Source organism: Heteronotia binoei, chromosome 6 (assembly GCF_032191835.1).
Source record: "Heteronotia binoei isolate CCM8104 ecotype False Entrance Well chromosome 6, APGP_CSIRO_Hbin_v1, whole genome shotgun sequence".
Classification (NCBI taxonomy): Eukaryota; Metazoa; Chordata; class Lepidosauria; order Squamata; family Gekkonidae; genus Heteronotia; species Heteronotia binoei.
The window spans coordinates 11,158,012-11,185,389 of NC_083228.1; the positions used below are offsets into that span (position 1 = coordinate 11,158,012).

General features: G+C 46.4%; 1 protein-coding gene across 2 annotated transcripts in view; it reads left to right on the forward strand.

Annotated features, from left to right (window-relative positions):
- Positions 1-24,854, forward strand: part of TSPAN14 (tetraspanin 14) — a 71,917-nt gene extending 47,063 nt beyond the window's left edge. For both annotated transcript variants that reach the window (XM_060241026.1, XM_060241025.1), the window contains 8 exons: positions 207-314; positions 7,696-7,746; positions 14,081-14,227; positions 16,975-17,145; positions 17,672-17,797; positions 18,193-18,237; positions 21,482-21,601; positions 22,831-24,854. In XM_060241026.1, the coding sequence (XP_060097009.1) occupies positions 234-314; positions 7,696-7,746; positions 14,081-14,227; positions 16,975-17,145; positions 17,672-17,797; positions 18,193-18,237; positions 21,482-21,601; positions 22,831-22,902 (813 nt within the window). In that variant the 5' untranslated portion in view covers positions 207-233 and the 3' untranslated portion in view covers positions 22,903-24,854. The remainder of the gene's footprint in view (positions 1-206; positions 315-7,695; positions 7,747-14,080; positions 14,228-16,974; positions 17,146-17,671; positions 17,798-18,192; positions 18,238-21,481; positions 21,602-22,830) is intronic.
- The last annotated feature ends 2,524 nt before the right edge of the window (positions 24,855-27,378 follow it).

Genomic DNA, 27,378 nt, shown 5'->3' on the forward strand with positions numbered 1-27,378 from the left:
ATACTGTGAGCCACGTACTTGGGAGTCACTCTGGCTGAATCCGGTGGGACTTTCTTCTGAAGAATTTGGCAGCTGGAACAGACTTCTAGCATGACTTGGGTCTAATCTTGGCTTGCAGAATATATAGCATGGGAGCGGCTTGGCGAAGTCGAACCCTATTGTGTTTCCTCTTGGTCGCTGATGGTCTTTTGTTTGTTTTCTTCTAGTTCGGCACGGCGAGCGCTCTGTGAAAGATGCACTATTACCGGTATTCTAATGCTGAAGTCAGCTGTTGGTATAAATACCTGCTCTTCAGTTACAATATCATCTTTTGGGTAAGTACGGGTTGGTGATGTTGACAGCGCTTGTGCAGTACCTAACACGGCGGTAATTTAAATCAACATTTGATATAGCAGAAATTAATGTTGCAAGTCAGTCTTCCGTTTAAGCCGGAAGTAATTTTGTTAGAGCGCCGGAATAGACCAAAGCAAGAGGCTCAGAAAAAAGACATCTCTATTTTGCTCTCTATAGCTAAAACTTTTAATAGCTCACAAATGGTGAGCTAAGCATATTCCTACTTTCAAGGGCTTGAAAATTTTATTCCCTGGGCCACCTCACCCCAAAATTTCTGCAGGGCTGTTCTGGTGATGTGCAAACCTGGCCTAAGGAATCCACATCACCTGAGCTTTTCTTTCCCCTAGGAAAGGCCTGGCTGTATATAATTTAATCTATGCCATCTGCTTTTGCCTCCTTTGTTCGAAGAACCACAGAACTTGTCCGATGAGGCTGGCTCCCCTCCAAGTCGGAACTCCAAAGCTTTATGACCTTCAAAGCAGTTATTTGATCTGCCCCCAGATCTTGTTTCTTTTGGCCCTCTGCCTATAGAATAAGGGACCCGGAAGCGCCCTTCCCAAGAACTGCCTTTTGTGTGCAACCGAAACAAACTTTGCCTTGGACCCAATACTGTTCAGGCAGAACTTTTGAACAAAGGGTGCCCATTTGGGTGTGGTCTTGTGTTTGTGCGTGGGAGAGAAACTTTTTTTGTTTGCTTGTTTAATGCATTTGCACCCTTCCTTTCCGTCAGTTTCCAAATGCAGTTTACGCTTTAAAATCTGGCAAAATCTTAAACAGTAGAAATAATCTGGGGCCTTTCGCGAACCCTTCAGAAATGGCTTTATTTTTGTTTATCTGCCGAATCTATACCCAGTTTTTTTGAGAGCCAGTTTGCTGTAGTGGTTAAGCGTGTGGATTCTTATCTGGGAGAACCGGGTTTGGTTCCCCACTCCTCCACTCGCAGCTGCTGGAATGGCCTTGGGTCAGCCATAGCTTTCGCAGGAGTTGTCCTTGAAAGGGCAGCTGCTGTGAGAGCTCTCTCAGCCCTACCTACCTCACAGGGTGTCTGTTGTGGGGGGAGGAAATATAGAAAATTGTAAGCCGCTCTGATTCAGAGAGAAGGGTGGGGTATAAATCTGCACTTCTTCTCCTTCCTTCCTTCCTTCCTTCCTTCCTTCCTTCCTTCCTTCCTTCCTTCCTTCCTTCCTTCCTTCCTTCCTTCCTTCCTTCCTTCCCTCCTTCCTTCCCTCCTTCCTTCCCTCCTTCCTTCCCTCCTTCCCTCCTTCCCTCCTTCCTTCCTTCCTTCCTTCCTTCCTTCCTTCCTTCCTTCCTTCCTTCCTTCCTTCCTTCCTTCCTTCCTTCCTTCCTTCCTTCCTTCCTTCCTTCCTTCCTTCCTTCCTCCTCTCCTTCCTCCTCTCCTTCCTCCTCTCCTTCTCCTCCCCCTTCTCCTCCTCCTCCTCCTCCTTCTCCTCCTTCTGCTCCTTCTCCTGCTCCTCCTTCTCCTCCTCCTTCTCCTTCTCCTCCTGCTCCTCCTTCTTCTCCTCCTGCTCCTCCTCCTTCAACTCCTCCTCCTTCTCCTGCTCCTCCTTCTCCTCCTCCTTCTCCTCCTGCTCCTCCTCCTCCTCCTTCTCCTTCTCCTCAGGGCTCCCTAGGCAGCCCACAGATTAAAAACAGATTTAATAAAAACTCTTTTATTAAAACCAACCAAAGCCAAATGAAAATGCATAATAAAAATGCACCTAATAACCCTTATAAGCAGGGCAAGGAGGAGGGATTACTGAGGGAATGCTAGATGAAGCAAAACAAATGTTCCCCCCGCGGTGGAAGGCAGCAGCAGCAGAAGGATGATTACAATTGCGGCCTTTGCTGCTTGCGGCTGCAGTGATGGCCACAGGAATAAACGGCGTTAAAAGGGATTAGATCAGGGGTGTCGAACTCATTTGTTATGAGGGCCGGATCTGACATAAATGAGACCTTGTCGGGCCGGATCATGTCGGGTTGGGCCGAGCCATGTCAGGCTGGGCCAAGTGTGTACCTGTTTAAGATTCAGTAGCAGAGATATAAATTTTATAAAGAACACAGACGGACACAAATATATATATATATATATATATATATATATATATATATATATATATATATATATATATATATATATATATATATAAAATTAAAACATGCTTAAAATTTTATCGCTCATTGGTTTTAAAGATGCTTTCTATGTATTTCAACCATGGGATCCAGGGAACTGGACAAAGGAAACTCTGACTCTTTCCTTCCTGCCCTATCAGATGGGGGTTGGGGGGGAAGCTTCATCCAATAGAAGGAAGAGAGGCTTGACTCAGTAGCTCTTCTGTGTGATTGAGAGAGCCTGGCCTCATTACCGAACAGCCTTGTTCCGTCCAAGTAAAGCTCAGTAGAAGTGACAGTTTTCCCCCTTGTTTAACTCAAGCATCATCTGGAATTACTGCTTTCAGAAGGCACTTAGGGGGCCTGCCTGTCTGGGGAGATTAGGGTAGAGACCCCACTGCTCAAACAAAACTTTACGTTTGGAGGAGACAGTGAGCGAGAGAACTGTGGGAGTAGTTGGAGGTGGAAAAAAAAATGGAATCCAGAACAAAGAGGGCTTGCAGGGCTGTGAGGAGAATGGGCTCTCCCTTCTCCAGGAAGTCCTCGTGGGCCTTTATGTTGTTTCCTCTTTATCCATGGCCACTATGCCCTCTGTGTATCTAGGATGAATTCTGAGTTGTCTCATAGGTCAGAGGCAGACGAATTTGTGCCAGTCCCTCCAATTCTGGCAACGTTGCTGTGCTTCAATAAAATAAGCTGTGAACAGAGATGGATTTCTCCAGTTTAACATGAACTGGATTATTACTAGGGATGGGTGCGAAATGAAAAATTCTAGTTTGGAACAGCCCCTGAACCAGCCAAAAATATCCTGAACCAGCCAGTTTGGGTCCCCCTTTCCCCCGGCCGTGGCAAGCTGGAGGAGGAGGAGAAGAAGATGATGATATTGGATTTATATCCCACCCTATACTCTGAGTCTCGAGTGGTCACAATCTCCTTTACCTTCCCTCCCACCTCACAACAGACACCCTGTGAGGTGGGTGGGGCTGAGAGAGCTCTCCCAGCAGCTGCCCTTTCAAAGACAACTCCCACAAGAGCTATGGCTGACCCATTCCAGCAGGTGCAAGTGAAGGAGTGGGGAATCAAACCTGGGTGGGGCTGAGAGAGCTCTCGCAGCAGCTGCCCTTTCAAGGACAACTCCCACAAGAGCTATGGCTGACCCATTCCAGCAGGTGCAAGTGGAGGAGTGGGGAATCAAACCTGGTTCTCCCAGTTAAGAGTCTGCACACTTCACCACTACAAACTGGAGAAGAGGGAATATCGCATGCAAAGCGTTACATGGCGGTCAGCCATTTAACCCATCTGCTTTGCTTCCCCCCACTTTGGCTTGCAGCCATTTAAACCTATCAGCTGACCGGCCGACCCGCCCTGTTGTTATGTTTAAATGGCTGGTTTTGCTGCCACCTCCGTCCAGGTTGTACCTGGCTGTATCTGAAGAAGGGGGCAGTGACTCGTGAAAGCTTCTAACCTACCACAAAATCCGTTAGTCTTTAAGGTGGTCTTGTGCTCTTCCTGTTTTCTAGATCCTAGTCTGAGACTAACCCAGGGGTGTCGAACTCATTTGTTATGAGGGCCGGATCTGATATAAATGAGATCTTGTTGGGCCGGGCTGGGCCATGTGTGTACCGATTTAAGATTAGGTAGCAGAGATATAAACTTTTCAAAGGACACAGGCAAACACAAATTTAAAACAAGACTTTTAAGACGTGCTTCAAACATTAGCACTCATTGGTCTTAAAGGTGCTTTTATTGTATTTCTCCCAGGGGATCCAGGGAACTGGGCAAAGGAAGCTCCGGCTCTTTCCTTCCTTCCCCAGGGGACCAGAAGGGGGAGGAGCCTTAACCAATGGAGAAAATAGAGGCTTTGCTCTGTAGCTCCTCTGTGATTGAGCAAGCCTTGTAAAGCAAGCTGAGATGCAGAAGGAAGCAAGAGAGGGGAGAAGAAAGCCGACAAGAGCCAGTTGCTGGGGGGGGGGCTGATAGGAGCCCTCCGAGGGCCTGATTCAGCCCCCAGGCTGTGTGTTTGACACCCCTGCTTTAACCACTACACCACATGCTGGCTGTAGTGGTGTACGTGTGTCCTCCTGCAATCTCTGTGACTTGAAACATTTTTTTCCTGTCCTCTATATCCTGAAGTATTTTTGTTGTAAAGATGATTTGTTTTCTCCTCCTCCAGTCTCTTGCTGTGCAAGAGCTAACAAACTTGAAATGGCAGCCAGCTGTGTGTATGGTTGGGAGTCCAAAATAAATTGCATCTGGAGACGGTAAAGCTCAAGAGGCGGAAGCCTGTATAAATACCACGTCTCAGTCTCAGTCTCCTCTCTGGCTGGAAAAGATACAAAATGAGGTACTCGGGACAGGGCAATGTGGCGTAGTGGTTTGAGCTAGGAGAGACCTGGGTTCACGTCACCACTCTACCAAGTGGTTCCCAGGGGAACCTTGGTCCAGTCACTTTCCCCTCTCTCTTGGCCTAACCCATCTCACATTGTGGTTGTGGAGTTAAAATGGAGGGCAGGGACCACGTATGTTTTCTGACCTCCTTGAAGGAAAGGTTCAGATACTCAAACTCAGGGAAGCGAAAGGTTAACATAAGAACATAAGAGAAGCCATGCTGGATCAGGCCAATGGCCCATCCAGTTCAACACTCTGTGTCACATAAGAACATAAGAGAAGCCATATTGGATCAGGCCAATGGCCCATCCAGTCCAACACTCTGTGTCACATAAGAACATAAGAGAAGCCATGCTGGATCAGGCCAATGGCCCATCCAGTTCAACACTCTGTGTCACATAAGAGAAGCCCTGTTGGATCTGGCCAATGGCCCATCCAGTCCAACACTCTGTGTCACAGAAGAACATAAGAGAAGCCATGTTGGATCAGGCCAGTGGCCCATCCAGTCCAACACTCTGGGTCACACATTGGCCAAAAAACCCAGGTGCCATCAGGAGGTCCACCAGTAGCGCCAGGACACTAGAAGCCATTCCACTGTTGCCCCCCCCCCCAAGCACCAAGGATACAGAGCATCACTTGCCCCAAACAGAGAGTTCCAACAATATGCTGTGGCTGATAGCCACTGATGGACCTCTGCTCCATAGGTTTTATGTCCTCTGGCTCTCCTTTGTTGAATGATTGATTCATGGAATCATTTTATTCATAGTCCACTTCCCTAGCTGGGACCCAGTTTTAATTAATCCCCATTTTCAGCGTTCCTTCACTGTTCTGTTATCTCTTTAGCACAGGGGTGTCAAACATGCAATCCAGGGGCCGAATCAGGCCCCCAGAGGGCTCCTGTCAGGCAACTGGCTGTCATCTGCTTCTTTTTCCCTCTCTCTTGCTTCCTTCTGCATAACAGCTTGCTTTGCATGGGTTGCTCAATCGCACAGGAGCTACAGAGCAAAACCTCTATTTTCTCCTTTGGCTGCAGCTCCTCCCTTGGGGAAGAAGGGGGGAGGAATAGCTTGCTTTGCCAGGCTCTCTCAATTGCACAGCAGAGCTACTGAGCCAAGCCTCTCATCCTTCTCTTGACTGAGGTTCCTCCCCTCCAGTCCCCTGGGGAAGGAAGGAAAGAGCCAGAGCTTCCTTTGCCCACTTCCCTGGATCCCATGGGAGGAATGCAAAGAAAGCACCTTTAAGTCTAACGTTTTAAGCATGTTTTTAAGTTTTTTAAAAAATATATATTGAATTGTGTTTGTGTCCTTTATAAAGTTTATATCTGTGTTACCTAACCTTAAATAGGAACACACACGGCCCAGCCTGACATGGCTCGGCCCAACCCGACATGGCCCAGCCCGACAAGGTCTCATTTATGTCAGATCCAGCCCTCACAACAAATGAGTTTGACACCGCTGCGTTAGTAGTTTTCCTTTTTGGAACATTTCAGGTTTAGTTACGTAGGATTCCCAGCCTCGAGACGGAACCTAGGGATATCCTGCTTTTCCAACTGATCTCCAGCTGGCAGAGATCAGCTCCCCTGGAGAAAATGGCTGCCTGGAAGGGTGGGCTCTGTGGGATCGTACCCTGCTGAGGCCCCTCCCCTCCCCAAGCCCCGCCCTCTCCCGGATCCACCCCCAAAGTCTCCAGGGGCTTTCCAACAGAGACGTGGCAACCTTAGTTCAGTATGAATCCCAACTTTGTTCTGGCAGTCTGTTTCGTCTGTATGTGTGTGTGAGCGAGAGAGAGAGAGAAGGAAAGCAAGGAAGTATAGAAATAACCATCACAGACCCATGAGAACTTCTCACAGATTGGCCGTTGACTCGTGCCCAGTCATCCTGATACTAACAGTCTTCAGTCTTTTCCTGAACATTTCTCCTCATGGAATTTGCCCTTCTCTCCGCTGCCTTCCACAAGACCTCACTTCCTGGGATGTGCCAGTCAGTTCACACCCCCATTCATGCATGCCTGAAGTAGGGCTGCCAATTCCCAGCTGGGAATCTCCTCAAAACACCCTCCAAGTTTCAAAAAGATTGGGCCAGGGGATCCAATTCTATAAGCCCCCAAAGAAGGTGCGTCTATCCTCCAGTATTTCCAATGGAGGGAAGGCATTTAAAAGGTGTGCGGTCCCTTTAAATGTGATGGCCTGAACTCCCTTCAGAGTTCAGTTGTGCTTGCCACACCCTTGCTCCTGGCTCCGCCCCCAAAGTCTCCTGGCGCCTCCCCTCAAGATATTTCTTGAGTTGGACTTGGCACCCCTAAGTTTATCTTTCTTTGTGCCGCTCTTTACCCGGTTGCTGCCTTCCGCATGATCTCATTTCCTCCCTGCCGGTCAGTTCCCACCCCGTTCATGCATGTTTGAAGCCTAGATCAAGATGGGCAGCCGCGTTACTCTGACTGGAGCAGTGGAAAAGAGCAGAAGCTTCAAGACTTCCCGAATTTGTAGCAGGATGTGAGCTTTCCCGAATCGCTGCTCGTTTCTGCAGAGGCCTGACAAAGCGAGCAGAGGCTCAGGAAAGCTCATCTCCTGCCGCACATTTTGTTAATCTTTTAAAGTGCTGCCGGACTTTTACTCTTTTTCAATGTCTGGATCTCGCTGTAGTCTTTCAAACCTGAGCAGAGCCGCAGTTATAGGCAGTGTTTTCCAGGAAGAAGCTTTTCACATGGGCATCCGTGTGTCACTCTTGACGGTGACTTGAGTTCCATCCCATTATGATGCTGCGTTTCACCATAGCGACTGTTTCTAGGCAGGGAGCAATGATTCGATAATGACTTCCAGTGACTAATGGGTTTTATATGTCTTGTGTTTCTCTCCCCCCCACCCAGTTAGCTGGAGTTGCCTTTCTTGGAGCTGGTCTCTGGGCCTGGAGTGAAAAGGTAAGGAAGGCGTGACTCTTAAATTGGAGCAGATCGAACCTGTTGCAGTAAAAAAAAAAATTAAACTTTTAAAACCTCTTTTAAACTTTACTTCAAAGGATTTACTTGCAGTGTAATTCCATACCACTTAATTTATTTTACAAAACTTATACCCTCGTTTACCTTTGTACGCTTGTAAGAGCCGCAAGTTGGCTAACAAATTAAAACAAAGGGAAATAAAACCACATTTTAAAACCAACAAGACAAACATCATTACAACCAATTGACTAGATCGGGCAAACTCTTATCTGGGAGAACCTCTCTCAGGAGTTGTCCTTGAAAGGGCAGCTTCTGTGAGCGCTCTCTCAGCCCCACCCACCTCACAGGGTCTCTGTTGTGGGGGGAGAAGATATAGGAGATAGTAAGCTGCTCTGAGTCTCTGATTCAGAGAGAAGGAAACAGGAAAGGTCCCCTGTGCAAGCACCAGTCGTTTTTGACTCTGGGGTGTCGTTGCTTTCATGACGTTTTCGTGGCAGACTTTTTACAGGGTGGTTTGCCATTGCCTTCCCCAGTCATCTACGCTTCCCCCCAGCAAGCTGGGTACTCATTTGACCGATCTCAGAAGGATGGAAGGCTGAGTCAACCTGGAGCCGGCTACCTGAACCAGCTTCCGCTGGGGATCGAACTCAGGTCGTGAGCAGAGCTTAGGACTGCAGTACTGCAGCTTTAACACTCTGTGTCATGGGGCAGGGTATAAATCTGCAATCTTCTTCTTCTTCATCTGCAAAACTGTTGAGTTAAAATATTCTCTTGTTTAATGCCTCTTCTTACATGATTCTAGGGTTTTATGGGTTCTGAGTCTTTGGGGCAGATGCTACTCTGCAATTAACCAAACGGGGGAAGGGTTGCAAGTCAAAGCAGGAAAAGAGAAGGCAAAGGGACTTGTTATATTTAACTTAAATTAGAGGTTACATCTGAAGCTTGGTGAATTACATGTAAGGTCTCAATTGTGGTATCCCCTCTCCCCTCCCCCTTTTTTAAAAAGGCTGATTCTTTACGAGTTCCACTGGCCGCAAAAATGTTCCGCTTTCACCAGGCTTCGATGCTTAGCATGGCTGGGAGCTGATATTTCCTTCTGGAATGTTTTCAGTTTTGCAGTAAACATCTGAAGTGCTTCCCGATGTGAATGTTGATTACGATTTTCAGGGTTTTCTGTCGCGTTAAACCACTTTAGAGATCTCACGGGGGTGGGTGGGGTGTCGGGGTCAAACTCTGGAAGTAACTTTTATACTACATTTGGCTGTCTTTCCCAGCTCCACAGTCCTTCCTGGCAATTTGCAAGTACAAGCTCACATTGCAAAACATAAGACTTCCATGTTAAGCTGATACTTGATCTGTCATTTTGTTCACTGTATCCAGCATAATGAAGAAGAAGAAGACTGCAGATTTATATCCCACCCTTCTGTCTGAATCAGAGACTCAAAGCGGCTTACAGTCTCCTATATCTTCTCCCCCCGCAACAGACACCCTGTGAGGTGGGTGGGGCTGAGAGGGCTCTCACAGCAGCTGCCCTTTCAAGGACAACCTCTGCCAGAGCTAAGGCTGACCCACGGCCACGCCAGCAGCTGCAAGTGGAGGAGTGGGGAATCAAACCCGGTTCTCCCAGATAAGAGTCCGCACACTTAACCACTACACCAAACTGGCTTCAATTAAAGTGTTAGACTAGGATCTGGAAACCAAGGTTCAGATCTTCACTTGTGCCATGGAACCTCACTGGGAAATCTTGGGCCACTTGCTCACTCTCAGCCTAACTTACCTCACAGGGTTGTTGTGAGGTTAAAATGGAAGAGAGGAGAACCATGTAAGCCAGGGGTGTCAAAAATATGAAGGACAGATCTGAGATCTTGTCGGGCCGGGCCATGTGTGTCATAAAATGTAATGATCGGTAGCAGAGATATAAACTTTATAAAGGACACAGACAAACACAATTAAAGATTATTTTAAACTTAAACCATGCTTAAACATTGGCACTCTTGCAATATTTGTTTGTTTAACAGTCTCTGATAACTGACTCCTCTTGCTCTGAATCATTGCATCCAAATCTGGAGACAGTGTCTGTGCTGTAGCAATCTTGAGTATGCCGTTCAGGAGTGTGTAAGTTGCAAACCTAATTTTGTTTTATTGACATTCATTGCAACAAATCTCATGGTCAGTGCTTTGAGCCTAAGGCCCAGGGGCAAATATGAAGTGGCTGGGTATTGCAAGCTTTTGTACATAAGTTGCTTCATGTGCTGGTCAAGAACGTATGAAGGCACCATGACAAAGATTGAGGGCTATATTTTAGTCTTCAAAACTATAGTCTTTCCCCAGAGAAATAACTACAGTTTCTATTAGGCAGTGCAAGAATACACATACAACAATGTGTAGTGGTCACATTGGAGAGCCAGTTTGGTGTAGTGGTTAAGTGTGCGGACACTTACCTGGGAGAACTGGGTTTGATTCCCCACTCCTCCACTTGCAGCTGCTGGAATGGCCTTGGGTCAGCCATAGCTCTCGCAGGAGTTGTCCTTGAAAGGGCAGCTGCTGTGAGAGCCCTCTCAGCCCCACCCACCTCACAGGGTGTTTGATGTGGGGGAGGAAGATATAGGAGATTGTAAGCCGCTCTGAGTCTCTGATTCAGAGAGAACGGTGGGGTATAAATCTGCGATCGTCTTCTTCACAGAATCAGTCTATTTATATGGGAAGCCTAGATTAATGTCCCCAGTCTACAGAGGAAATGTGCTGGGTGAACTTGGTCTGGACACACACTCTCAACCTCACCCATCTCACTGGCTTGTTGTTATTCCTCATCTAAATAATTCCCATTGCTTTCCTACTGAGAAAGACTGGATCATGAAGGCATGAGTACAGTGAAAAGGGGGAGAAGGAAGTAGTTGCTGGGTTGGTGTAAGCCTTCAAGGAGAAATGGAAGATCTAGAGAAAACTTTGCCCTGGCCTATCAGACCTTGGAAGGTAAACAGGGCTGGCCTGGGGTTAGGACTTGGGTGGGAGACAACCAAAGAAGTCCGGGGTTGCTATGCAGAGGCCTGTTTCTCTTTTGCCTTGAAAACTCCGTGGAGTCAAAATATATCAGCGGCAACTTGATGGAACTTTCCACCACTGCAGCAAACTGCCTGCCAAAATCCTCTCTTCTCCACAGCTGTGAAAACAGCCTCCCCCCTTTGAATATGCTTATCCTAGACAGGAAAGGGAAAAAAAGGACAAGTACAATTAAAATTCAACCAGGTCTCATGTCTGTTAAGGTATTGGTTGGCACACACGGTCAAAGACTATATAGCAGAAGGCAGCTCCTGCATTATCCCTGAAATTGTTTATTTATTTATAGCCTGCTTAAGCAGCTTACAACCTCTGTCCTCATTTAGTCACAACAATGCTGTGAGGTAGATTGAGAGTTAAGAGACTGGCCCAGGGACACTCAGCAATTTTCTGCGGTAGAATGGGGATCTGAACTCGGGTCTCCCGAATCAACTGTGCGGTTAATCAGTCAGCTGCTGATTATTTTGACTGTGTGGCCACGTTCTTGCAGATACACCAAAACTGCTAGGCGAATTGCCTGGCTACAACAATGGAGGTTTTCTAGCACTCTTTTCAAACCACCCCGTAAAAGGTCTGCCGTGAAAACGTTGTGAAAGCAACGTCACCCCACAGTCGAAAACGATTTGTGCTTGCACAGGGGACCTTTCCTTTCCTTTCTCGGCCTCTAGTGCCATCTGCTGGAGGATTGTCTTGGGCGGCCAGGTTCTCAGAAGACTGGCAGATTGAGTTACTGAAGGACTGTTTTGCCCACTAAAGAGCAACAAACTCAAAGTTTACCTAAGAATGTACAGTTGACCAAAAGCTGTAGGGGATGAACCTCTGTTGCGCTCTACCAGGTTCACCCATTCATCTGTTACTTTTTCCGTTAAGTCAGGTCAGCCCCTTAACTGAATACTGTACAGTTAACCTCCAGTTAGACAGTGTTATGCCGCTTTTCCTGTCAGCTTCCTAGACAGGTTATTAAAGCTGTTTTGCGGAGGTGAGTTTCCTCCATCTGCTTCCCAGAGATAGGATCTCCCCAGACCGTGGGCACAGCAAGGCTTGCTCCCTTGTTTCCCTTGTGGAGTCCAATCCTCCAAGTGTTTACAGGGTTCTTTTTTGTACGCTTTTGGAGGAGTGGCTCCATCAGGGGTGTGTGGCCTAATATGCAAAGGAGCTCCTGCTAGAATTCCACCCCTGACCCTAACCATTCAGTCCTCAAATTCCAATGTCTCTCTGTCTCTCTCTTGCTTTCCCAAATACCTTTGCCGGCTAAGGGGGGCTTCAAACCTCTGCTCTTTTGAATGAAAGGGGCAGCTCTTAGCAAGCTGAATTCCACACCTGTTTCTGCAACCCGTGCTTTGTTCCTGCACCTTCTGTGAAATCCTGAAACACGCCCAGGCAGCCCGATTTGAGAGTGAGGTACAAAATAAATAGCAGCAGACCGAACGAAGAAAAGAAAAAAAGACACAAAGCTTTATTTTATTATTTATTACTCAAGTTTATATTCCGCCCTTCCCACAAGCTGGCTCAGGGCAGATCGCAACACAAAGAATCCAAACTTATTGCAAGTCAATGTAAATAATTTAAAAACCAATTAAGACAGCATACATTTACAAAAGACAAGGGTCTCCATCTGGGATCATTGGGATCTTCAGGTTCCAGGCTTCATAATCTGGGCTGCAGATTACTTTGGTTACTTAGAAGTAGAAGTAGCAGAAGAGGAAGGGCCTGTAAAACAGAGCTCTTTCGCCGGACTTTCAGCTGAGACAGTAGCCGTCACTTGTTACCGTCTCCCCCTTCATTCCATCCCAGGGCTATAAGATCTGCTGGATCTGGACAACAGGCCACATCTGTGAGGCAGAACCTGCCATTCTAGTCTCCATAGTCACTCTTTAGGTTTAGATGTTATATATTTTAAATTGGTCTTTTATTGGTTTTTTTTTTACTGTTGATTGTTCTTACGATGTAACCCACCCTGAGCCTGTTCTACGGGAAGGGCGGGCTAAAAATGGAATAAAATAAATAAATAAATAAAACATTGGATCGATGGCCCAGCCCTTCGCGCTGAATCTCAGGGTGGCTCACAATCTCCTTTATCTTCCTCCCCCACGACAAACACCTGTGGGGAGGTAGGCGGGGCTGAGAGAGCTCTCACAGCAGCTTCCCTTTCAAGGACAACCTCTGCGAGAGCCATGGCTGACCCAAGGCCACGCTAGCAGGTGCGAGTGGCGGAGTGGGGAATCAAACCCGGTTCTCCCAGGTAAGAGTCCGCACACTTAACCACGCCACCAAACTGACTCTCAGATTAAGATTATACTTTGATGCTGGCAAAAGCGGGAGCCGAGGATGCCCTTCTGCCTCAGTCAGAGGCCTGGCCAGAACAGTTCCGCTTTATTGATGATGAAGAAGAAGATATTGGATTTATATCCCGCCCTCCACTCCGAAGAGTCTCAGAGCGGCTCACAATCTCCTTTACCTTCCTCCCCCACAACAGACACCCTGTGAGGTAGATGAAGATATTGGATTTATATCCCGCCCTCCACTCCGAAGAGTCTCAGAGCGGCTCACAATCTCCTTTGCCTTCCTCCCCCACAACAGACACCCTGTGAGGTAGATGAAGATATTGGATTTATATGCCGCCCTCCACTCCGAAGAGTCTCAGAGCGGCTCACAATCTCCTTTACCTTCGTCCCCCACAACAGACACCCCGTGAGGTGGGTGGGGCTGGAGAGTCTCTCACAGCAGCTGCCCTTTCAAGGACAACCTCTGCCAGAGCTCTGGCTGACCCAAGGCCATTCCAGCAGGTGCAAGTGGAGGAGTGGGGAATCAAACCCAGTTCTCCCAGATAAGAGTCCGCACACTTAACCACTACACCAAACTGGCTCTCCACTACACCAAACTGATCAATGTGAAGGTACAACAGCTGTGGTTCAGAGCCGCAAAGCTGCAGTGCTGCAGTCTGAGCTCTCTGCTCACGACCTGAGTTCGATCCTGGCGGTAGCCGGCTCAAGGTTGACTCAGCCTTCCATCCTTCCGAGGTCGGTCAAAGGAGTCCCCAGCTTGCTGGGGGGGGGGGGAGTATAGATGTCTGGGGAAGGCAAGGGCAAACCACCCCGTAAAAAAGTCTGCCATGAAAACGTCATGATGCCACGTCACCCCAGAGTCAGAAACGCCTGGTGCTCGCACAGGGGACGACCTTCGCCGTTTCCTTTTTACAGCTTATCAGCCCAAACAGAGCGGGTCCTTATCGTCTTTCTTTCTTGTTTCTTTTTATTAGGGTATCTTATCCGACATCTCCAAAATGACCCGCCTCAATGGCTTTGACCCCGTCGTCCTCGTCTTGCTTGTCGGAGGGGTGATGTTCATTCTTGGATTTGCTGGCTGCATTGGAGCCTTGCGGGAGAATATCTGCCTTCTGAGATTTGTAAGTTGCCGGACCAGGGACTGCGTTCAGCATCGTGCTGCTTGCAGCTGACGCACATCGGGGTTGTTTTGCGGCTGACAAAATGCAAGACCGTAAGCGAAACGCTGGCGTGGTAGGGGAGGTATTCACTGGGCATCCGTTTGAGATCTGGGCTCCCTCGTGTCCTGTAGATCTGGCTCAGGCAAACTGTGCCTGATTCCTCAGCTTAATTAATGCAAGCTGTAATTGGTTAATCAGTGAGGGCTGGTTTACTTTGTGGGCTGTGAGCTGAAGGAATGCTTTCTGCTTTTTGAGGGGTTTTTTTTTTGCTTCTGCTAACGTTGTGGGAAAATGATTACAATGCCTATGTGGTGGAATAAGAGTAGAATTCTTAAATATTGTAGTGTCTGAAATCGCCATAATCTCTGCAAGGTGTGCCAGTTTGGTGTAGTGGTTAGGAGTGGTGGACACTAATCTGGGTTTGATTCCCCCCTCCTCTACATGCAGCTGCTGGGTGACCCCGGGCGAGTCACAGTCCTCTCAGAGCTGGTCTCTCAAGAGCAGTTCTCAAAAGAGCCCTCTCAGCCCCACCTACCTCACAGGGTGTCTGTTGAGGGGAGAGGGAGGGAAGGAGATTGTAGGTAGCTTTGAGACTCTGAGTGAAGGGCAGGGTATAAATCCAATCTCCTTCCTTCATATGTAGCCAGCTGGGTGCCCTTGGGTCAGTCACAGTTCTTTCAGAGCTGTTCTCTCAAGAGCAGTTTTCTCAGAGCTCTCTCAGTGCCATCTGCCTCACAGGGTGTCTGTCGTGGGGAGAGGAAGGGAAGGAGATTGTCAGTAGCTTTGAGACTCGGAGTGAAGGGCGTGGAATAAATCCAATCTCCTCCTTTTCTACTTGTGTTCACATATTGTTCACGTGAGAATGTGAGACTACATATTAAAAAGGGGTACTATATAGATTTCCTTTTAAACGCACACAAAAAAGGCTTTCTTGTTTTGCTGAGTGTTTTCTCAACAGGTCTCCTAATTTGAGACAAGTCAAAATCCCAGTTCTGTGCTATTCCTTTGTGCCTCTTAAGTTTATAACCATCGTTGTGCGGGCTGGGTTTATGCTTGGGAAAGACTGCGAACGCAAAGCCTTTTTTGACTTCCGACCGTGACTTCCGACCAGGGCTTTTCTCATTTGGCTCTTTTGCCCTAAAAAAGCTTTGCAGAGAACCCTCACCGCATTGTAGAGGGTTTGGGGGCATATTCTTGGGTATGTATGAGGAAATAACCGCGAGACCCATTGTTCTTCAGCATTGTCTTATGAGGATTCATTATCTGTCCCAAAATTGCCTTCGGCTCGCTACTTTTGCTCATTAGATGATACGACCAGCAGTGATGTGTAGGTCATCCTGGAGAGAAACTTCCGGAGGGTAGCCGTGTTGTTCTGCAGGCGAAGAGCTAAATTAGAGTTCGGTAGTGCTTTAGAGACCTACAAGTATTGGGGGGGTATAAGCTTTCAAGAGTCAAAAGAGCTTTGACGCTTGAAAGACCATTGTCACGACTTCCCTCTTAAAGTACGTAATGCTGCCGCCAGGAATTTAATTCCAAGCACTTTGTTTAATGTTCCCCACGGAATTTGTGCCCGAGCTCTAAGGCTTCTTCGTTGGACTGTGTGGCCCCGAGGAAGCGACTCTTATAAATTTAATATCATAGGACTCCAGGTTAATATAAAACAAAATAAAACTTTATTCGTACAATAAGCGTACTGGCTTCAAGATGTTTCTAGCTTAATTCTTCAGTGAATAATAAATAACTTCTGACTGAGGTGTCGCTCTTTTACTTCACGCGCTCCTCACTCTCGAATCCTCCTTTCTCTTCCTAACTATTTTCTGACAGCTTCTGTCTCTCTCACTCCTATAATACTGTGACAATAGTAGGTTTTGGCTCTCTATCTAGTCGCTAATGTGCCCTCTAAAGTATTCTGCTTTTCTTCCCTAGAATCTTAATGCTTTCCACAGCATTATATGGGATTCTAATCAGAAGTCTGCCCCTCAGACTCTGCAGACTGCTGATTGATCACAACTGACTTCTCTCTCTCTCTCCACCCGCCCCCCCCCGTCTCTCTCTCTCCCAACACATACTTCTTAGCTCCACCCACACACTCTCGGTTGCCAGCCAATCACCTCAATCACTCATTCCCCCTCTTTGACCCCCCCTTCTCTACTGCAACACCCACAATTAAAGGAACGCCCATATATAAGTTCAACTCATTACGCTTATACCTCTCAAATCTTGGTGGTCTCTTATGAATATATGAAGCTGCCTTATACTGAATCAGACCCTGGGTCCATCAAAGTCAGTCTTGTCTTCTCAGACTGGCAGCGGCTCTCCAGGGTCTCAAGCTGAGGTTTTTCACACCTATTTGCCTGGACCCTTTTTTGGAGATGCCAGGGATTGAACCTGGGACCTTCTGCTTCCCAAGCAGATGCTCTACCACTGAGCCACCGTCCCTCCCCTTATCTTAAGTTAAAGAAGTCTGACTCTTGAAAGCTTATGCCTCCCAAATCGTGTCAGCCTCTAAGGTGCTACTAGACTCGAATCTAGCTGCTTACTGCAGTAGCAGATCTACTCATTCAAGAATTTCTAATAACTACCTGATGATCTCCGGGGTTTCTTGGAATGGAGTAGAATGCTGGAATGCTGGCTTGCCTGTGTTTCAAACTGGAGTTCCTTCCTTGTATTAACATGTTGCTGTTTCTCCTGTACCTTTTATTTTGCAGTTCTGTGGCACGATCGTGCTGATTTTCATCCTGGAGTTAGTCGTGGCCGTGCTGGCCTTCTTGTTCCAGGACTGGGTGAGGGACCAGGTAGAGACCTTCTTCAAGAACAATATTAAGTCGTACCGAGATGACATCGACTTGCAGAACCTCATAGATTCTTTGCAGAAAATGGTATGCTGTTTTTGACCAACCTTGTTTCATAGTCTGTCTTTTTAATTATGAGGCCCAGGGGCAAAAGGCCTAACTATTTTGTCAACTCGGTGGCATATCAGGGTGGGAGCTTAAGAAGGGATAAACCTGGCTCGCAGGGTTGTTGTGCAGTTCAAAAGGGGGAGAGTAGAATGGAGTAAGCTGCTTTGGTTCTCCCCACTGCGGAGAAAGACTATACTTTTCCTAGGTAGGGGCTGCAGAAAGGGGGGAGGAGACGGAAAACAGTCTACCCCCATCTTTTTTGTCCTAGTCCTAACATAAAGACAAATGTCCAATCATATAAATACAGGTTAAAAGGTAGAAATTATATCCATGTACAAGAACCAATACCAAATGTTTTGGTTAAAAGCCTTCCCCAGGGGTAAAATTCAAACTGAGTACTCTGTAAATTTAACAAACACTAACGTTCCAAGCTAGGGAGATGCTGAGTGGCTGAATGCTTTCGCACAGCCCTCCTCAGTGTCAGATGAATTTTTCTCCCTTGCAGAATCAATGCTGTGGTGCCCAGGATCCGAACGACTGGGACTTGAACATTTACTTCAACTGCAGCAGCAACAGCAAAAGCCGGGAGCGGTGTGGGGTCCCCTTTTCCTGCTGTATCCCCGACCCTGCGGTGAGCTATTTCCTGGCTACTTGGATGTTATTATGTAAGGGGGAGAAAGTGTTTTCTGAGCAGTTAAAAAACGCCCCCCAAAAGCTTTAAATGCATTCAGGTAGGTAGCCATGTAGGTCTGAAGCAATGGAACAAAGTTTATGTGCCATTGAGGACAACCAACGTTTTAATTCTGGGTATAAATTTTAATGTGCATGCAAACTTTCATGCATGATCACATGAAAGCTTATACCTAGAGTTAAGCATAGAACTGGCACTGGACTCCAACTTTATTCCTTTAAATGCATGGAACTTGTCAGAAGGCTTTCAGTACTGGATTTCTGGAGGCTTAAAATTGGAAAAGCATGGTAATCCTGCTTTGGTATTAACTCCATCGCTGCAATTTTCTGTTTTAGCAAAAAGTTGTGAACACGCAGTGCGGCTACGATGTAAGAACAATGGTGAGTATTGCTGGGTGTCATTCTTAAATTATCGTAGCCCCTCCACCATTCCTTTTTGTTGTCCCATCCTGTGTGTCTTGTGCAAAAAATAAAAGGGCGAAGTATCAGAATGTGCCATCAAGTCACAGCTGGCTTATGGCAGCCCCCCCCCCCCCATGGGGTTGTCGCAGCCAAGTGCTGAACTAAGGTGGTTTCCTCTGCAGAACCACCCCTGGACTTCGTTAGTGGTCTCCTGTCCAAGGGGTAACTGTGGCCAGCCCTGCATAACAACCGAACTCTGAAAAGCTTGGGCCATTTAAGGCTATTCAGGCTTTTAAAAAATACTACGCCCAGTTTGGATGAGATCTTCATTCGAAGGAACAGGGTGAACTTCGGACTAGGGTTGCCAAGTCCCCGCTGGTTGCCAGTGGCGGCCTTTTTTTCGTGCATGCCCAGCATGTGTGGCATGATGATGTCACCCAGAAATGATGTATCACACTGGGCACGTCACACAAGGATGCTCTAGGAAATGGTTGAAAATGCCATGGTTTTGTGCAGGGACACTCTAGCAATTTTTTTTGGGGGGGGGGTTTCTCTATGGTACCATAGAGTTTCCCCAAAAAATGTCTAGTATCCCCATGCAAAACAATAAGAGTTTTTTGCAATTTCTTAGAGCGTCCCCGTGTGATGTGCCTGGCGTGATACATCACTTCCAGGTGATGTCATCACACCACGCAGCGGTGGGACTTTTGGGGGGTGGGGATCCCTCCAGTAGCTTCCTCCCTGCCAGAGGATCGGGGCCCACCAAACCAGGGGATCCTCCACCCCCCGGTGGGAACTTGGCAGCCCGACTTTGGACTCACTAAAGTTCTCCGATAGGATTAGGTTACATGTATGCCAAAGCTGATTCTCCCTCCCCCCAAAACACATTTATTTTATTTATTTCATTGAGAAAATGGGCATCAGTGTCTGAACTAGCTGATGAGAAAGCATTCCGGGTGCGAAGTTGACTTGGCGGCAGCAGTTGATTTACACGCACAGCTGGATTTTGCAGTAATTGGTATTATAATATAGGAACGTGCATGTGCAAAGTAGCCTGTAACTCAGGCTGGGCGTGTGCTGTGGTTTTACGAGGATTGCAGAAGAAAGGCCGATGGCGGAGTACCGAGTTGAGATTTTTGAAGATCCTGTTTTTAGAAAGCAAGTTTGCAGCCCTTGTGGCTGTGAAGAGGTTCTCAAAAACATGATAGCTGCTGAAATGCCGCAGGCTTTCTGCAGTCAGATACAGGCTGGAACTGAACTGATTCCTGACATGCCTAGCTCCATTAAGCACAGCTGACTGCCGTCATTCAAGATGGAAGAAGTCCCTGAACTTATAACTCCAGAAAAAGGGACTGTCACCAGATAACCTGCTGAATGTGGGATGTATAAGAGCGATGCACAAAATCAGCCAAAGAGTTCAAGACATTGATCTACAACAATATCTGTTCTGCTTAGAAATACTACTATATAGAATACAGCCATAAAGTTCCTCCCCTCAAAATTTCTAGAGTGTCCCCATGCAAAACCATAGAGGTTTTTTTGCAATTTCGTAGAGTGTCCCCGTGCATTGTGCCTGGTGTGATGCATCACTTCCATATATTATCTGGGAAAATCTCACATCCTTGAAACAACGTTCCCTCTAAGCTGCAGAGTCTTGTGAGGAAAAATTCTACTTTGTGAGCTACTGGCATGAAAGTTGTGAGCTACTTCATCAGTTATTGTGCTCTGGGGACATTTTTCCTGAGCTGGAGGCTAAAACTCTGTGAGCTGGCTCACGCTGACCTAGTTTAGAGGGAACACTACTTTGAAACTAAGATCACCTTTTCCCCAGGCATGTTTTAATGTTCTCCCTTTAGCGCCGAAATCCCATATCCTGAACGAATTTGTCCTTGGGGGATGCCTAGAGGTGAAATCAATAGGACGCACCCTTTTATACTGTCCTTTTTACCAAGAAATGTGTGATGAGCTTTTATTTCCATTATTACGAAAATTCCCAGAAGGAGATGAAAAATTGTATCTTGCGGTTCTGCTTACCGATAAATCACAGCAGACTGTGGAGAAGGTTGCGAAGTATATTGTACCTAAAGCAAGATCTTAACGAACCTCACTGTAGAAACATAATGCACATTGTACTCATTGAAATGTTAACTAGGATTCTTCCTCTATAGATTTGTAGTATTGCATTTTCGATCTTAGTGTTCGTTGTGTTTCTTTTTGCTGGTCGTTGACCGTAATCAATCAGTCAGTCAATCAATCAGAAGCCACAGGTGGCTGAATAACGTTTCTGACACTGGACGTTGGTGTCCACGCATCCTACGACTACCAAAACCGCAGTGCGTGTATTTACATGGTCAGTGCTTACTTTAGAATTAAAATAATGATGGAAAACTGTAAGAAACCTTTGCAGATCTTCAAAATTATGTGGAACAGAAGTCACAGAATTCAGGTCTTGGTGCAGAATCGGAGTCACCTGGCCACATATTTTAAGGTTTAATTTTTTAAAAAAGATAGAGTGATGCTGTGCTCTATACACATAAACATTATTGGTTTCCATTCTTGTATCGAGAGCCGGTTTGTTGCAGTGGTTAAGTGTGCGGACTCTTAGCTGGGAGGACTGGGTTTGATTCCCCCACTCCTCCACTTGCAGCTGCTGGAATGGCCTTGGGTCAGTCATAGCTCTGGCAGAGGTTGTCCTTGAAAGGGCAGCTGCTGTGAGAGCCCTCTCAGCCCCACCCAACTCACAGGGTGTCTGTCGTGGGGGAGGAAGATAGATAGATAGATAGATAGATAGATAGATAGATAGATAGATAGATAGATAGATAGATAGATAGATAGATAGATAGATAGATTTATTGTCATTGTTCTCAAAAAAGAAAATGAGAGCAACGAAATGAGGTGCTCTTCCACAAACATACCAACACATCAACACCCACACATTTTTGTCTTAGCTCAGGAAAGATGACCCCAGAGCACACAAATTGATGCAGGAGCTCACAGCTTTAATGCCAGTCGCTCACAACTTTAATGCCAATGGCTCACAAAGTAGAATTTTTGCTCACAAGATAAAGGAGATTGTGAGCCACTCTGAGATTTGAAGTGGAGGGCCAGATATAAATCCAGTATCATCATCTTCTTTAAAAGTTGGGGGAATAACATCACAAAAATCCCTGTTTTCTTTTCTCATTGCATGTCTCTCCCCCCTTCACCAATGTCCTTCTTTTAGCCTAGATCAAGCTGGGATGAACGAATCTTCACCAGGGGCTGCATCCCTGCCCTGGAAGCCTGGTTGCCCCGGAACATCTACATCGTGGCAGGGGTCTTCGTAGCCATTTCATTATTGCAGGTGAGCAGTGGTCATTATCGTGACTAACTGGCAGCGAGGTCTTTTCTCCCATCCTCCTTGGAGGGTGACTGCTGCTGTCCTCTCCTCCGTCTCATTCTTTCAGCAACAGTGCATTCCGAAGCCGTTCCGCCTCTCTTTAATTCCTTCAGCGGGGTTAGTGAGGATGTAATCTGTTCCACAAGTAAAAATAACCTTGTCGAAATTTGGTGGGAAGTAATAGGCAATTTTTGACGCTAGCTGGAAACACTGTCTGGACTCTTTTTTTGGTGGAAGAAAGGAGAACAGAGACGCCTAATTGTTCTTTTAATATAGTTTTATTATAGTGATTGGTTTGTATTTAATTTTTAACGTTTTAAATTTACCCATTGTATTATTTGTAGTTCCACGGCGTTGTGTGGGTTAAAACTGCAAATAATACACATGTGGCTATAGTACCTTGACACTCTTTGATCACCAGCTTCTCTGGAATGATGTTTTTGTTTGAATGGAATGTCTAAATAGTTAAGAGCCCCGTGGCGCAGTGTTAAAGCTGCAGCACTGCAGTCCTAAGCTCTGCTAACGACCAGTGTTCCCTCTAAGCTGAGTTAGCGTGAGCTAGCTCACAGATTTTTGGCTTCCTTTCACACATTTTTGTCTTAGCTCAGGAAAGATGACCCCAGAGCACACAAATTGATGCAGGAGCTCACAGCTTGAATGCCAGTCGCTCACAACTTTAATGCCAATGGCTCACAAAGTAGAATTTTTGCTCACAAGACTCTGCAACTTAGAGGGAACATTACTCATGACCTGAGTTTGATCCCCAGCAGAAGCTGGGTTTTCAGGTAGCCGGCTCGAGGTTGACTCAGCTTTCCATCCTTCCGAGGTCGGTAAAATGAGTACCCAGCTTGCTGGGGGTGGGGGGAAGTAGAGATGACTGGGGAAGGCAATGGCAAACCACCCCGTAAAAAGTCTGCCGTGAAAACATTGTGAAAGCAACATCACCCCAGAGTCGGATAGGACTGGTGCTTGCACAGGGGACCTTTCCTTTTCCTTTCCTAAATAGTTGGGCATTTTGCCCCTGTGGTCTATAGCAAGTTACATGAGGTCTTTTCGAGGTTCTACATGAGAGCTTGAGATAGGCAAAGCAAAGGGGGCAGAATCTTATATTCCTTTTTTAAAAAAAATAATTTTCTGGAATAGCTGTAAGCGAGAAAAGCATTTTAAGGGTACTGTCTCTTTGCTTTTGTTAGATCTTTGGGATTTTCTTGGCCAGGACTCTGATTTCGGACATTGAAGCGGTCAAGGCGGGCTACCATTTCTAAAGATGCAAGCGGAGATCTTCCGTAAAGACCAACCTGTGTTTGCTTGCCTTACATTGACAACAGAGAGAGAAGAGACCGGAGAACGTAGAAGAGACCCCAAATGAGCTTTGTGAAGCCATAAGTATTTCATTTTAAAATACGTAGCTGGATTCCATCCCGCTTAGCTGAAAGCCTGAATGGGAAACGAACCTCTTCTTCACAGCCACCTCTGTGAATTTTTTTTTTTTAATGACTGTGATCTCCTGCAGGAAGAGGACTGATCTTCAAACCTTCCATTCTGAGAATTGAATTCTCGGAATTAGCAGGAATGGCAGCTGCTGAAGATTCCTTCCTTCCCTGGAGCTTTTCTGTCATAAGGACTACTGTCTTGTTGAGCATTTGCAGGATTGTTTACATTCCAAATGTTGATTGACGCAAAAGAAGTCCCGTGATGCCAAATGACCTTTTCCTAAGAAAGGGTGGGTTTTGGGGTGAGGGGGCAGTGGGGGGAGCTTACACGGATGCCTTTAAGAACTATTGAAAACTTTTTGTTCAGGGATTTTTGTTGTGCATGTGGACAAATTTGGAGCGTACAGCGTGGGCTTTGTTTGTCAGAGAAAATTTTGGAGCCATAGGCATGTACAGATTTCGGAAACCTGTGAAAGCTGGGTCTTGCTTTTAAGCCTCCTCTGTACAGGACTAAAGGGTTTCCTCTTTGAGCCATCTGTAAAAAGTTTCCATTTTCAGGCACTAAATTTCTGAAAGGAGAACACTGGAGATTTTTGTTTGTTTGTTTTAAAGGATTTTGTACCGTATTGAAAATCTTTTTCCTTTACAGAGTTGTACAGAATCGATCGGTGCATTTGTACGTTCGGTAGCATCAGACTAGTGACCTGTTCGGGAAGGTTGAGGCCGGATTCTCGTGTTGCGTTTTTCTTCTTTTTTTGAGACTTTTGTAATCTGTCACTATTTATAGCCAGCCGAGCAAGGAAAAAGTGTTTACTTACTGTTTTGCTAATACTGTTTTACGTAGCATTAATTTCTCAATCAGTTTATTGGAAGCCACTTGGTTTGCTAGAGGCGGGGAAGCCCCAGTTTCTTGAGAAATGTCCGTTCTTGACCCTTGAGGCTTGCCCCTAAAGGTGGTTGTTTTTCCATCTTTTTTAAAAAATGGCATCTTAGCCTAATTAGCCAAACCAATTGCGGGGTGGGGGCCAGGAATGCGCCCAAAGTTTCCTAGATATTTGCAAGCTATTAGTTGTATTTCAGAGTTTGGTGTGATGTTAGAATGTGTGCCCTCTTTTGTGGGGCTCTTAAAAATATACACACACTTAATAGTATGGCTAATCTTTTTTTCGTTCAGTGTCTCACCAAGGATTAGACTCAGCCTCATTGTGGTCTGCATTAGAACTCAGTTCTTTTCGTTGAAGATGCCCAGGCGGGTGGGTGAAGGGGAGCTTATTGTATTTCACCTTGAGCGAAATTTGACCTTCCAGATTCAAGTTTAGTTCCATACTCCTTGCAATGAATTGGAATTGCCACCTTGGTTTGGCGCCCCCTTCATGCATTCCAGTGAACTGCCATGGTAGAGCATAATTTCGGAAAAGAGTGAGCATTAATTTGTTTCAGGGTTCCCCTAGGACTGTGGAATGCAACTGCCATCCCATTTTGTGTGTTTTAAATAGAGGGCAAATACAGTACCAGTTGGGCGCTTTTTCTTCTGTTCAGGTTGGGCGAGTGGGAAGAACCGGCTTAACTTTCTCCTGGAACTCAACAGGCCTTAAGAATTCTTAACTTCCGCTTCATCTTACCCAAACGTCTTACTGCTAATCATCATTTTCCTGCCCAGGAATGGCAGACTCCATTGTCTAATATGCATCGCAAATGCTGTATTTTTGTAAGCCTGAACCTGTTTGTGTGGGGTTTTTTTTTACCTGCATGGAAAATAATCAGCAACAAAACTTTTTTCTTTTTTAGCAATGTTTGTGTGATTTTTTTCCTTTTAAAATTAGGATGTCTCTGGTGGCACCTGAATTGGAAAAAAACTGCCTTTAGATAAAACAGATGTTTAAATCCTTGAGGACGCATAGACTTGGAAGGGAAATGGCTTCTCTTACGTTCTTATATTCTTGGTGCTTGGGAGGGGCAACAGTGTGAGGACTTCTAGTGTCCTGGCCCCATTGATGGACCTCCTGATGGCACCTGGGTTTTTTGGCCACTGTGTGACACAGAGTGTTGGAGTGGATGGGCCATTGGCCTGACCCAACATGGCTTCTCTTATGTTCTTATGACCTGTTCATTAGAAGCCTTCCTTTTAGCTTATTTTGAAGGCCTACTAGGAAATGATCCCCAGCAGTGTTTCTCTTGAGCATCTTATGATGATGAAGGGGAAATACACAGGGAGTAACTTTTGAGGGATTATGTGTATAAATTTCATCCTGCCTCACATGTCTCCTCCAAGATTACAACTTTGGTAGGGTTGCCAGGTCTGACTTAAGAAATATCTGGGGACTTTGGGGGTGGAGCCAGGAGACTTAGGGAGTGGAGCCAGGAGCAAAGGTGTGACAAGCACGATTGAACTCCAAGTGGAGTTCTGGCCATCACATTTAAGGGAACTGAACGCCTTTTAAACGCCTTCCCTCCATTTGGAAGTAATGGAGAGGGGCACCTTCTTTTGGGGCTCATAGAATTGGACCCTCCGGTCCAATCTTATTGAAAGTCGGGAGGGGATGTGTGTCTTTTTGAGGAGAGGCACCAGACGGTTTGTTGAAAACTTGGTGCCTCTAACTCAAAAGAAACCGATCCCCGCAGATCAATTCTCCATTACACCCTATGGGAATGGATCTCCAAAGAGTATAACGGAGTGCCCGGCAGACATTTCTCCCTCCCCCGCCCTGCCACTTTCCGATGGCCTTGAAGCAGGGTGAGGCCATCCACCTGGAGATGAGAAGAGAAACTGTGTGGCAAAGTGCATACATCTATTAACAATATTCAAACTATAAGTCCATACAGTAAAGTCTCTCAAATAAGGTCTCCAGGGATGAGACCAGCCGTAGAATTGCAGGAACGATTGTCAGATTAATCTGTTGGACTAGTGTCCTGGTCGACAAAAGTGATTTTTTTCTATTTTGGGGGGGGAAGCCACTAATACATTGAGCTGCGGGAAAGTCCTCGGCTGAGGAAGGTGCGACACTGAAACCGGTCCCCACAGACTTTTGTCTTACCGCTTAGACTTCTTACGGACAGAAGATATTGTCGGATGGCTATACTTTGGATAAAGTCTACAAATACCTACAATGGAAATATAGACTATTTTTGCTATGAGCATTCATGCGAGAGACCTTATTTGAGAGACTTTACTGTATGGACTTCTGCACTTGTGAATATTAATTGTTGATAGATCTATGCACTGTGCCACTCAGTTTCTTTTCATTTTTGCCAGATCTTTAACTGTGTTTCTTCCTTCCTTACTTCCCACCTGGAGATTGGCAACCCTAAATGTTGGTTACAAAAAAAGTTTGCTTGCCGTGTGTGTAAGAACTGCCTGTCTTTTGGAGAGGCCATCTGGGATGTTTGGTCATGAGTCCCCACCCCGGCGGGTGCTTCTGGCTAGAAAAGAGGCCAGGCGATCACATTTTTATCTGCTTTCCTTCCAGGTGCTGAGAATGTGTATGCGCAGAGTTCTCCTTTCCTTCCCTTGGTCATCATGAATAGCCCCTGAGGTTTCTCTCTCCCCTCCCCCCCAAAAAAAAATACCCTAAGAGAACAAGACTGGCTCAGAGGCATTCACGGTTGAGTTGGGAATTGGGAAGTCTAGTCCGGCACTGTAATCACTAAAACACCCTACTCTCTGGAGCACTGAGATACAGAAGAGCAGTGGGCAGCCTCTGCAGGGAAGGGGTGGATACTTTTTTTTCTTTCCTCACAAGAACATAAGAGAAACCATGTTGGATGAGGCCAATGGCCCATCCAGTCCAACACTCTGTCACACAGTGGCCAAAAAACCCAGGTGCCATCAGGAAGTCCATCAATGGGGCCAGGACACTAGAAGTCCTCACACTGTTGCCCCCTCCAAGCACCAAGAATACAGAGCATTGCTGCCCCGGACATAAGAACTTAAGAGAAGCCATGTTGGATCAGATCAATGGCCCATCCAGTCCAACACTCTGTGTCACACAGTGGCCAAAAAACCCAGGTGCCATCAGGAAGTCCATCAATGGGGCCAGGACACTAGAAGTCCTCACACTGTTGCCCCTCCCAAGCACCAAGAATATAAGAACATAAGAGAAGCCAAGTTGGATCGGGCCAGTGGCCCATCCAGTCCAGCACGCTGTGTCACACAGTGGCCAAAACCCAGGTGCCATCAAGGGATCCACCAGTAGGGCCAGGACTCCAGAAGCCCTCCCAATATGGTCCCCTTACCAAGCACCAATAATACAGAGCATCACATGCCCCTAAATATTAGGAACAACTTCCTGATACTTGGAGTGGTTCCTC